We start from the raw sequence: 13,134 nt of genomic DNA on the forward strand, positions 1-13,134 counted from the left end.
ATGTGATTGTGTGGCAAGCAGCACTCAGGTTACGTGGGTGTTCATCTCAGAGCAGCTCCCAGCAGCGTTTTTGCTGCTTTTATCACTGGTTTCTAACAGAACCTTACCCGTAGAGGTCAGTGGTGTGCTGCTAATGAAGCGTGGCAGCTACTAACCTTTTATTTCAAGCTTTGTGGTTCTCACTCTAGCTGCATAACTGGTATTTAAAAATATATATTGTCAGCGTTTGGACCCAACCCTAGAGCAATTAAACGGAATTTCTGGGAGACAGGACCTTAGACATTGGTAATTTTTTAAAAAAATCGAAGTTACTTTAATTTTGCAGCCAAGACTGAGAATATTGAGCCAAATGAAGCTCCAGATGAAGTTAGGTAGAGATGTTACAGAATTGATCTTTAAACCAAGGCAGTGATTTCCACAGAAAAATTATATTTTGGTGAGCCTCTGGCACCTCCTACAAAACAGACCTCTCTGACTTTACCTTTGTTCTGCCTCCTACCCCTCCACACCCTCACCCCCTGACCCCAGGACATTTTCCTGTTGTGATTTGCTGTTAGGTGATCCAGCCTACCAGAAATTGACCAAGAGTTGAATTTGACCGATTTAGATTTAGTTGCTCATTCCCAGGGTTCTTCTCACCCTTGTTCATGTTCCATAATTGGAGACTGAAAATTGTCTTGTATTTTGGATTATCTACCCATTTTCAGGGGACATGGATTGAACCCATGTCCCCTGCGTTGGCAGGCGGATTCTTAACCACTGCGCCACCAGGGAAATCCCATGTGGGGTTTTTTCTGTTGTTGTTCTTGTTTTGTTTTCGGTCTGCTTGGTGGCCATGTCAAGACTTTTCCTTTTCTTGGAGTCAGGCAGACTTGGTCCCTTACAGAACCTCAGTCTTGGGTTCTTTCTCTGTACTTCTGCTTTTGTAGCATGTTGCCATTGGATGAAGGTAATTCCTTTTGGTATGCAGACTCAGCTCTCAAACTTTTGACTCAGCCTGGTTCTGCAGCAGAGCTCATGCAACCGTGCTGAAATCCCTTTAGCCCATAAAATAAGTCACCATGAAATCACTACTTTCCATCCAATTACTGAATGAACAGTGCAGCGACACATCTCCCTGGTTCAATATGAACTGAACCTATTTCAGCACTACTTTCGGCATGATAAAGCACCCACTCTGTGGCAGTAGCGAAATGTTAATGTTATTCTTAGTGCCATTTAATGTGATTTAGATTGGGGGCTGGGGAAGCTTTACCACTAGCAGATATTTTAGACTTGGGTATCAGCTATGGACCTGTAGGAAAATTCTGCTCAGTTTTCAGCATTTGAAGTGTTCTTTTCCTGAAATTGGCACCTCTCCTTCATCTTCCTATATCCTGATTTAGTTGGTCTATAGTTGACATTATTTCCTTCATGGAGAAAATAGCGGCCTCATTAAGGCAGTCCTGGGATTAACGGGAAATGGACAGCTCCAAAAGACACTTCAAACGTACACAGTATTTTGACACCTAAGATTGAGATTAAAGCCATGCCTTATGCCTCTGGCACTTTTCACTCACCTCTCCCAGCTTACTGGATAATAGATATCACTGAAATTTTACAAGTCCAGTTTGACTGATTTTGTACCCTACCTGATTAGTAAGTATTACCAAACAGATGAATCTTGTCTGACTCCAGATGATATCAGCAACTGAACTGAAATGGTTAGTGGCTAGTTCAGGCCAACATGACAACGACATTGCTGTGTTTTGTTCAGCTTTCTCGCCTCCCCGACCCCTCGATTAATATCTGCATCATCCTGCTTGTCGCTGTAGATAGGAGAGGCCCTCACTGGGGAATTGGCTCCCATCCTTGCTGACATCTCCCTGTTAGTTACTCTTGCCCAACACTGTGCTGTCAACTGTGTCATATTTTCAGAGAGGAAGATGATAACCTCCCTTAGAAACTTTTCAGTCAAAAGGAAAGATGCTGAATAAAGTCTGAGTAAGCTATAGTTTTGCTAGTTAGAAAACATATTGAAATTGTCCTTTCCTTTTGCTCTCTGGACATAGCACAGTTACGTGAACCTTTATATTTCTGGCTACATGTCTCTAACACCCTTTGGATTCTGTCTCTGGTAAGATCAAGAGTTCTGATTGTGGGTTGCAGCTGAGTTGTATTTGATAAGCTGAATGTAAACAAAGGAGTATCAGAATTACTTTTCAGTTTCTCTTACATGTTTTTGAATAAAATTGACAAGCAGCATGGTGGGGAGGAGGGGGGGAGTACATTTAGATCCTGTCCAGCTAAGATAATATTCATATAATACTCAAGTATAATAAGAATGAAATCTAAGAAAATAAGGGCTATAAATGGGCTTTATTTCCTTTGGAAATAACACCACTAGTGAGTGCCTTTTCTCAATGCCTTTTATTTAATGTAGCATATTTGATAATACTGCCATTTCTCTTCCAGTGTGTTTTTTCTTTCTTGCCATCGAGTGCCAACAAGGTCCATAAAGAATTCCATCTCTTTCAAGCTTCAGTTGTGAGATAGGCCAGAAGGGAGGAGAGTTGCTGGGGGGAGGATGTGTAAGCCCATCAGAAAGTCATAAAGCTAAATCAAAACCAGCATCAGGACAAGTGAGACATTCTGCATAATTCCCTTCCTTAGAAAGGGTTTTTCTTGGACTTCCCTGGTGGCACAGTGGTTAAGAATCCTCCTGCCAATGCAGGGGACACAGGTTCGAGCCCTGGCCTGGGAAGATCCCATATACCGTAGAGCAACTAAGCCCGTGCGCCACAACTACTGAGCCTGTGCTCTAGAGCCAGTGAGCCACAACTACTGAAGCCCGTGTGCCTAGAGCCCGTGTGCCTAGAGCCCGTGCTCCACTACAAGAGAAGCCACCACAATGAGAAGCCCGCGCACCACAACGAAGACCCAACGCAGCCAAAAATTAATCAATTAATGTATAAAAATAAAGAAATGGGGTTTTCTTTCTTCTTAAGTTCTAGCTTCCTTTTCAATTCAGGAGTTAGTGCCAAAGTAATTCCTGAACATATATTCTTGTCTGATTCCAAATCATAGTTAATTCTCTAAGGCAATGGTTTTCAACCTTGTCTGTACATTAGAATCACTAGGGCAGCTTTTTAAAATTCTGATGTCCAGGCTACAACTCAGAACAATTAAATCAGTATGACTGGGATTGAGACTCGGGCATCAGTACTTCTAAAAATCTCCCTCCTCCCCACAGTTATACACACGCAGGTGGTTTATTCCATTGTGTATCTAAGGTTGAAAACCATAGTTAATAGAACACAATTGAAGTAGTTATTAGTAATCTTAGAAAGATTGAATCTTACTCTAAGAAACCTCCAGGTTTTTGTGATGGAGGAATTGAAAACTAAAGACTTAACCATAATCAGTTTGCCTTTGCAAACTTATTTTCTTTGACTTTTTTTTTTAACACATATCTACCCTGTGCTCCAGTCTAATTAGACTACTCCTTCTTCTTCCTTTTTTTTTTTAAAAAAAGTATTTATTTATTTATTTATTTGGCTACACAGGATCATCATTGCCGCATGCGGGATCTTCGTTGCGGCATGAGGGAATCTTTTAGTTGTGGTGTGCGAGATCTTTAGTTGAGGCATGCAAACTCTTAGTTGCAGCATGCGGGATCTAGTCCCTGACCAGGGATCGAACCTGGATCCCTTGCATTGGCAGCATGGAGTCTTAGCCACTGGACCACCAGGGAAGTCCCTACTCATCCTTCTTGATCATGCTTTTATTCCTACTTCTTAACCTTTGTTCAGGCTATTTGAGAAATAACCTCCCCCTTTTTGCATTCTATAATTTCACACTACCATGTCTTTGAAGCTTCTTTTCATTATCCTTCAGCCAAAAGTTCTATTCAGAACTTTCTTTTTTTGCTTTAGTATATTCTGTATGGTTTTTGCATTCATGTTTTGTTTTTTTGCCAGTTTGCAAAGCCTGGATCTTGTTCATCTATTGTTTTCCCCTCATTGCCCGGCATCTTTATAGTCCCCATAGTACCTTATGTCCAGCAAATGTGAGTGTGTGTTTGAATAAAAGGAATCTCATGCTTTTCAGACGTCATGCTGTGGATGTGTGTTATTCTAGAAACAGGGAGAAGGTAGGTGTGTAATATCTTTTCTATTTGCTGTCATTCTTTTCCAGTTACTCGAATTCTTGGTTGTGGTGACCTTTTTATCTGTATGCCTGTGATTTCTCGCCCCATGTCCAACCAGTAAATAGTCTTCAGGAACCAGACTTTGCAAATGTTGGTTCTTTGAGGTTTGGAGTGTTCTGTAGCTTAGTGCAGAACATGCTTATTCATGCCAGTTATGAAACGCCTGGGGGTTTTGTTCTGTTGTGGTGGAAATAAGTCCCATTATGCCCTTTCAGTATATATATTATTTTTGAGATTTTGGCAACCCAGTTTTATATATCTATCCATTGAGAAGGTAATAAATCCCCTCTTTCAAATCCTGAAGACAAATACAGTTGTTGTTTTGTTTTTTTTTTTAACACAACCACAGCCTAGAGCTCTCCAAGTTTCTACTACTAAATGACAAACAATAAAGGAAACAGTGTTTTGTAAAGCAGACAAGGCATTTGGTGATTCAGAGGGGAATGTTAGATGCACAGTGAGAACTAGGGAAGTAGCAGTACAGAATCGTAGCACAAAAGCGTATTGTTTGCTTTTTGAACATCACCATTAGTTGTGGGTATGTGTGTTTTATGTTTTTTCATGCTAGCTATTTTCAGCTTCAGTTCTTCTTTAATGCTTTTGTCCTGGAATTCAGGGTGAATTATATCAGAGCCCTGACGGGGAAAAGAGGCAGAAGTAAGACCATGTGGAATTATTTTCCTGTCACCTAGCTAATTGCATTAGTCTAATTCTCCAATAGTTAGCATCCTTTTAAATGATCTACTCCAGATAAATCACAGCATTTCTCCTTAGCTGTATTGCCTGTGGGAGAGATTTGAAGAATTGCATGCCTTCACATTTCCTACCCAGATAGGATATCTTCCTAACCCAGCCGTTTGCTTTCTTAGGAGAGTTCTAAACTCTAAAAATCACTCTTGTTCAAGCTATAATTTTTGAAGCTTGAAATTGCAGCTCATTACTGGTTTGGTTCCCACTTTCTCAGTGTGGCGGCAAGTTTTGTAGTTCAAAACATATTTTAGTTTTTCTTTTTCTCCCCCGCCTTAAATTTCCTTTTAAAGAAAAAATAAAACATATTCAGAACATTACGACTTAGAGATATAGCTTCTTGGAATATGTAAACTCTTTAAATCCTGTTTGGGTTTGTGCCTATGTACCCCAGTGGAAAGATTGGATCTGAAACATCCCTGAGATGTCCCAGCTCCATCATCTTTCCACGTTTTCTCAAAACTCCCACACACCATCACTTCCCCTCCTCAGTTCCCCTAGGTTATATTTCTTTGCAATCTAGAATTTCTTTAGGCTTTGGGAGTCAAGTTGAATAGCATGTATTCCCCGCAACTTGGTAGAGCAATTTACAGATTCTGTATGGGCATCTAGTACTTAGCTAAATGAACTCCACCTTTCTCTCCTCTCTCTCCTTTCTCTCTTTCAGCTTGGCAGTGACCTTGGCAGGGGCATTGGAGGAAGTCTGGCAGTCCGTGCCATCGGTTTTTTTCACCGTGGGATGCACTGCCCCCTGTTTGATGCCTTTCCTATGCAAACGTTCTCAGACCAGCCACTGCTGCTATCTAGCCCTGTACACCAGAACCTCTGTAGCAGTGTATGAAGAGTAGAAAGTAGCATAGGGTTACTTGGATTCTTTGGGACCATACACCACATGTGGTGTAGGGTTCTCTTTAGGGATTGGCGCTCTGGTGTCTACAGAGTTCTTTGTCTTCCTGACATTAAAGGGCTAAAGGAAATGGAACCTCCCATCTTGACGAGAGAATACTCTTTTCTGTCGTCTAGAAAGAGCTTGAGCGTCAGCTGGACTCAGAGTGAGACTCTCCTCGTATGTGAGTTAGCGGGGGTGTGAGTATCCATCTCCCCCAGGAGAGTTTCCTACTAGATATTTATGCCTAAATGCGGAAATAAGACTTGCCTGGACCCAAGTGGAAATGGAACTGCTGTCTAAGTTGGATGCTTCTCCTTCTTTCTATAGAAACAGATTCCCCCTTCATTAGGGTACCTGTAGGCCTCTTGCACAGAATCGTGGAAGCTAAAATTGGAAACAAACAGAAAAAACTTTGGATCACTGTGTTCCTGATCCTACTGATGACTCTCTTGATAGAACTTCTAAAGAGTGTGTGTATCTTTTCAATGATGAAAAAATAACCATGATGATTTGAAGGACAAAGAATATATGAATTAAACGCCTAAGAATATTGTAATTATGGTGTGTTCTTATTGATTTATCAATACTATTAAAATATATAGCAGCATTTTAAGAACTATTAATGAGTTCTTCCTGATCTCCCTGTTCCCCTTCCCTTTTATTCCCTGCAGGTGGGACAGTCCTTCATCCCATCATCAGTGCCTGCAACCTTTGCTCCTTCACCTACTCCTGCTGTGGTCAGCAGTGGTCTGAATGACCTATTTGAACTCTCCACGGGGATAGGCATGGCACCTGGTGGATATGTGGCTCCTAAGGCTGTAAGTAAAACAACACTTTCTTAGTGGACAGGACCTGAATTATTTAGCATCTGACATTTGTGTTACTCTCACTATAATAAATCCAAGGTTGGGGCTCTTTTTCTAGAGGATTTACGAGGAGGATGAAAGGCGGCCTTAAACCTAGCAATAAGAAGCACCATAGCATCCTTATTAACCATTTGTATAATTAGACTTAAAATTGGAAATACTAAGCATTTAGTATTTGTTCTCTAGTTTAGAAATATTGCCTAGCTTGTCAACACTGAAGTCAGTCTAGTATAGATGTGATATACAGAGCAACAGCAGGAGGAAAGAGATGTAATAGAGAAGTAACATTTTACTTTGCATTCTTTCCACTCCTTTTTCCATTGGTACTGCATATGGATTCTAGAGTGCCATTGCTCAGATTTGGTTTCCATGCATTTTACTACACCTTTTTAGAGTTTTGATTTAGGTTAGTGTCATTGGTGTCCCTCTAGCCTCAGCCTCACTTGATGTCATGCTCAGATTGAAATTCAAAAGGGGAAGGGGAAACTCCCTGTAAATGAAGCATATTTCGGCCCTTGGGAATAGTGCCTTCCAGGCTAAGCTAGGTTTCTTTTAATTTTGCCTTTCTGAGGGGCAGCACGCCTGGTTGCTTTCTGAATTTTCTGCCTGCTCAACCAGCTCGGTGTGGGGGATCCCTGCTGCAGATAGTAAACCAGTTGTCCTTCGCAGGAGTCTTGTCTTTGTGTACACACCCATTACATAGACTAACCAGAAATGTGATTCAAAACTGAGCTATAGTGTTTTGGCACAACTTAGTAGCTTTGTTGTAAGGTTACTGCATTGGATATTATCCCCACAGACTTTTAATTGATTAAGAGATTATGTAACGTACTTGTTTACTAACATTACAGTAATACCTAGAAATGACAAATTTAAATAATGTAGAAAGATCAGGTGGAAAATTAAGTTTCCCTCTGTCCCCACTTCCCCATAAGTAGCCACTATTAACTTTTTCTGTGTCCTCTCAGAAGAAAAAAAGATCATGCATATACCTGTATGTTTGTATCCTTTAAATACTGTCAGTGGGATATACTGTTTTGCACCTTGTTTTTTCTCTACCACAGTCTTTTGAATGGCTGTATCCACTTTATTGATGGTGTACCACAACGTATTTAATCTTCCTCCTGGTGATGGACATTTAGGTTATTCATCTAGTCCTATCCCCGCCCCCTTTTTTGTTATTATGATGTTAACCATGAACATTCTTGTTTACGTGTATCATGGTATATTTTTGTAAGCATATCTATAGGATAAACTTGGAATGTGCTTGATCATCTAAGCATTTAAAAATAGACATTACAGGGGCTTCCCTGGTGGAGCAGTGGTTGAGAGTCCGCCTGCCGATGCAGGGGACACGGGTTCGTGCCCCGGTCCGGGGGGATCCCACATGCCATGGAGCCACTAGGCCCGTGAGCCATGGCCTCTGAGCCTGCGCGTCCGGAGCCTGTGCTCCGCAGCGGGAGAGGCCACAGCAGTGAGAGGCCCACGTACCGCAAAAAAAAAAAAAAGACATTACAGGGACTTCCCCGGTGGTCCAGTGGTAAAGAATTCGCCTTCCAGTGCAGGGCTCGTAGGTTCGATCCTTGGTTGGGGAACTAAGATCCCATATTGCCACCGGGCAACTAATCACACGCACCACAGCCACTGAGCCTGCATGCAACAACTACTGAGCCCGCGCACCTCAACTAGAGAGCCCATGTGCCACAAACTACAGAGCCCATGCACTCTGGAGCCTGTGCTCCACAACGAGAGAGAGAGCAACACACCACAACTAGACAGAAGCCCACGTGCCACAGCAAAGAGCCCGCGCAGCAACAAAAAGATCCTGCTTGCCGCAACAAAGATCCTGTGTGCTGCAACTAAGACCCAACGCAGACAAAAATAAAACAATAAATTATTTTTTTAAAAAAAGACATTACCAACTTACCCTCCAAAAAGGTGACATCAAATTATGTTCTCCAAAGCAGAATGTAATAGTGCCAGATTCCTTATATTCTCCTTCACTGAGTATTACTGACTTTTTGAATTTTTGACCCTCTGATAGATGAAAAATAGTATCTTGTACTATTAAATAGTGTCATTTTCTTCTTTTCTTTTTCCTTTTTTTCCTGTAATGTGGTTGAGTATATTCTCATGTTAACTAGCCACCCACTGACTAATGGGTACTCTGTCTTTAGTCAGGACAGTTCATGAATTCCTGTTGGTTTTTTATATATATATGTGTGTGTGTCTGTGTGTGTGTGTGTGTGTGTAAACTGGTACACTCCAGAGAGTATCACAGATTCTGGAGCCAGAGGTGGGTCACGAATGAATTATATAGAGAAAATAGGCATTCAGATTACTTAAACGACATCTGAATACTTACTATTTCCCAGAGACTATAACGAGAGTTAAAAATATACATAAGACATGGTCCTTGCCCTTAACACATTACTGATAAGGAATTTGGTAATGATTTTTAAAAGTCTTCAAATATTGTAAACATGCGATTTTCATTAGATCAGTTTTTTCCCCTTTTAAGCCTTTTACCAAAGCTACTAACCAAAGAAACCCCATGTTATGCTCATTGGAATTTCTCCTTTCGCCATGGCTACCCATAGACTATTTTGGGGCTTGTTTTTCTTGTTTTGTTTGTTTTTGGCTTCGGTTTTGGGTTGGGTTTTTGTTTTGTTTGGTTGGGGTTTTTTTGTTTGTTTTTTGATTTTTGGTGGGTTCGTTTTGGTTCTTAAATAGTTGAGAATGATCTCAAAATTCAGCAAATATGACTTTATCCGGAGCCTTTTGCATTTGGCTTGGTATTTATGGTATAAAAATCACCTTAGTTGCCTAAGGAAGTGAAATCTTAATTTCATCTTTATTCAGAAGCGTCCTGTCTGGTTTCATTGGGCTTTATACTGTGTTTCAGGTCTGGCTGCCTGCAGTAAAGGCTAAGGGCCTGGAGATTCCGGGAATACTTACTCACCGCCAAGGGCACATCTATATGGAAATGAACTTCACCAGCAAAGCTCTGCAGCACATGACAGACTTTGCAATTCAGTTTAACAAGAATAGGTAAGAAATCTGAGTTCCCCAGCTCGATCCTGACACAGCAGTGTACTTTGTGTCCAACAAGAGAGTGTTCTATTTAGCAGTGGGTAAAAACTCTCGTGTTGGCAGATGTTTGATGTAGAGTGAGTGGAGGCTCTTGCACATCTGTTCAGTGGTCAGCTTCAACACTGGAGGCCCTAGGGAATTTTTCTGGGAAAACTCATCCATATGGAATAAGAAAACTGTCTTTGCCATTATAATCATACCTTTTCTATAATGTTTTGTAAATGAAATCACGTAGTATGGAGTCTTTTGCATTTGGTTTCTTTCACTTAGCATAACGCTTTGAGCTGTTTCAGCAGTCTGTTCTGTTTTACTGAGTAGTACTCCATCGATGCTTATACCGTGATTTGTTTACACTTTCACCAGTTGGTGGAACTGGGGGTTGTTTCCAGTTTTATCTTTTATGACTAAAGCGCCTGTGAATATTCACATACAGGTCTTTGTGTGGATATATGTTTTCATTTTTCCTGGATAAATACCTAGCAGTGGTATTGCTGGGTCATATGGTAATAAGTGAATGTTCCAGCTGTCCCATACTCTTACCAATGCCAGCCATGCTTATACATGTATAGTAGTATCCCATTTTAACTTGAATTTCCCTAATGACTAGTGATATTGAGCATTCTTTTCATAATCTTATTGACCATTCTTATATCTTCTTTGGTGAAGTATCTGCTCAAATCGTTCCTTTTTCTTTTTAATTGATTGTCTTATTATCAAGTAATAAAGTTCTTTATATATTCTGGATACAAGTCCTTTGTCAGATATGTCTTGCAAATATTTTCTCCCAGTCTGTGGCTTGCCTTATTTTCTTAACAGTGTTTTTCAAAGAACAAGTTTTTTATTTTTTGTTTTATTTATTTATTTTTTGTTTTATTTATTTATTTTTTGTTTTATTTATTTAAGGGAGATTGCAGTTGACACATATACACTGTTTTGTTGTTTGTTTGTTTGTTTGTTTTTTTGCTACATGGGGTTTTCATTGCTGCGTGCCGGCTTTCTCTAGTTGCCGTGAGCAGAGGCTACTACTCTTCGTTGAGGTGTGCGGGCTTCTCATTGCAGAGGCTTCTCTTGTCGTGGAGCACGGGCTTTAGGAGCGCGGGCTTCAGTAGTTGTGGCTCTCAGGCTCTAGAGCGCAGGCTCAGTAGTTGTGGCTCACGGGCTTAGTTGCTCTGCAGCATGTGGGATCTTCCTGGACCAGGGATTGAACCTGTGTCCCCTGCATTGGCAGGAGGATTCTTAACCACTGCGCCACCAGGGAAGCCCAAGTTTTTTACTTAAATAAAGTTTACAATTTTTTCCTTTTTATGTCTTTTGCTTTTTGTGTTCTGTTTAACAAATCTTTGCCTGACCCACAGTTACAATTTTTTTTAATGTTTTTAATAGAAGTGTTAATAGATTTAGCTCCTACCTTTACCTTTTAGAATTCATTTTGAGGTACTTTTGGTGAGATAATATGTGTAAAGTAAGAGTCAAAGTAAACTTTTTTTCCGTAGTTAGTCTTGAAGTCAGATAGTATAAACCCTCCTACTATGTATGTTCTTTTTCAAAAATTGTTTTGGAAATTCTAGGTCTTTTGCCTGCTGGAATTTTGCTTGAGAGTGCAGTGAATGTGCAGATCAGTTTGAGGAAGAATTGGCATCAACCAATATTGAGTCTTCTAATCCATTAGCATAGCATGTCTCCCCATTTATCTAGGTCATCTTTAACTTCTCTCTGCAGTGTTTTATAGTTTTTCGTGTACAGATCTTGCACATCTTTTGTCACATTTAAGTGCTTTATAGTTTTGATGTTATAGTAAGAAGCATATTTTAGTTTTTGGTTGTTGCTAGTATATAGAAATACAACTGATTTTTGTACATTGAACTTGTATCTTGAAACTTCATTAAACTTACTTATTAGTTCTAGTAGCCTTTTTTTAGATTCCTTATGGTTTTCCACATAGATAAATAATGAGAGCAAGGGCAAAAGCGTTTTTTGACCCATAAATGTTGATACCAAAATGAGTGATGTGTCTACTCAAAATCATTTCTTTATTGCATTTGGGACTCTAAAGTGTAGTTTATCTACAAAAAGGAAAATGTTTCTTCTGCTAGTCTGTGACTCTTGAAATTGATACTACCTATATAAACTCTAATTATTTTATAAATATTAAAATCCCATCTTCCTTCCTGAGGCTCATTAGAACATAAATTCATTATAAATTTATATCATTAAGTTGTTTATTTGTTACACATATGAGCCTACTTTTCCTTTCTGCTCCATCTTTTTAAAATTGTATTCTTATGCTTCTGAGACGTAAGACATGTCTGTCTCCCCTCATATATTTTTGGGTTTTTTTGTAACTTCAGACTCAGGCTTTTCCCATCTCTTTACTATTCTTGTATTATTATTAGGCAGGCTTCTCTGAGAAGTCAAACTGGTGGGTACTCACTGCCTGCCTTAGGCGAAGAAAGTGGCCAGATTTGAGTCTACAGCTTATCCTTTGGGGTGTTGTTTGGAATGTTTAAGCCAATCAACTCTGCTTTACTTAGACTGGCTCTTTCCCAATGATTGTATCCTGTGTAAGTAAATAAAGAAGAAGGAAAATGGGAGTTACCAGTAAATCATCCTCTGGTCTGATCAGGCAGGTTATCAAGCAAGTGAAATAATATCATTATACTTTACAGGGTGGGTATTCTTAAGTGTTCTTTCTCCCAAAGATTATCTAAAGGAAGATGTAAAAGAAAAAGATGCTTATCAAACCTGTCCCTCTAGTGGCATGATAAACATAAGAAACTTTCAGAATCAGAGCATTAGCAAACCAGTTCTGTGCTTATGAATGTTTTCTCCTTCCTCAAATCTTCTTAATGGAAAAAAGAGATTATGTTGTAACGTGTTACAGCAAATTAGAATTGGGCACTTTAGTGCCTGCTATTCCTTATGTTTCCTTCAAATGGAGTAAAAAGCCATTGAAACCCAAAGACGTGACTAAATCCTGCCTCCTGATTAACCTCTGGGATTTCTTCATCCTCTCTCCTAGCTTTGGTGTCATCCCCAGCACTCCTCTGGCCATCCATACACCACTGATGCCAAACCAGAGCATTGATGTCTCCCTGCCTCTCAACACCTTGGGCCCAAGTCATGAAGATGGAGCCTCTGAACAACCTGCAGGTTAGACTTTTACTTCACTCAGGGGGTACAGGTTTATGTCTTGCCAATGTTATCTGTAAAGCAACCCCTCTCTTTCTTATATTAGATTTGGTCATGGAATAGGGTTTGAAATAAATCTGTGGAGAAGACTTTTATTTTTCATTAAAAATACACACAGAAGTCACGCCTTGACACAAAGTTATTTTCTTTTTACTCAACAA

General features: G+C 40.0%; 1 protein-coding gene across 1 annotated transcript in view; it reads left to right on the top strand.

Annotated features, from left to right (window-relative positions):
- Nucleotides 1-13,134, top strand: part of LOC117309397 (AP-2 complex subunit beta-like) — a 74,861-nt gene that overhangs the window by 56,625 nt on the left and 5,102 nt on the right. Inside the window, 3 exon segments of the mRNA XM_033846802.2 lie at nt 6,497-6,643; nt 9,597-9,742; nt 12,804-12,934. Of these exon segments, the coding sequence (XP_033702693.1) occupies nt 6,497-6,643; nt 9,597-9,742; nt 12,804-12,934 (424 nt within the window).

Source organism: Tursiops truncatus, chromosome 20 (genome assembly GCF_011762595.2).
Source record: "Tursiops truncatus isolate mTurTru1 chromosome 20, mTurTru1.mat.Y, whole genome shotgun sequence".
Lineage (NCBI taxonomy): Eukaryota > Metazoa > Chordata > Mammalia > Artiodactyla > Delphinidae > Tursiops > Tursiops truncatus.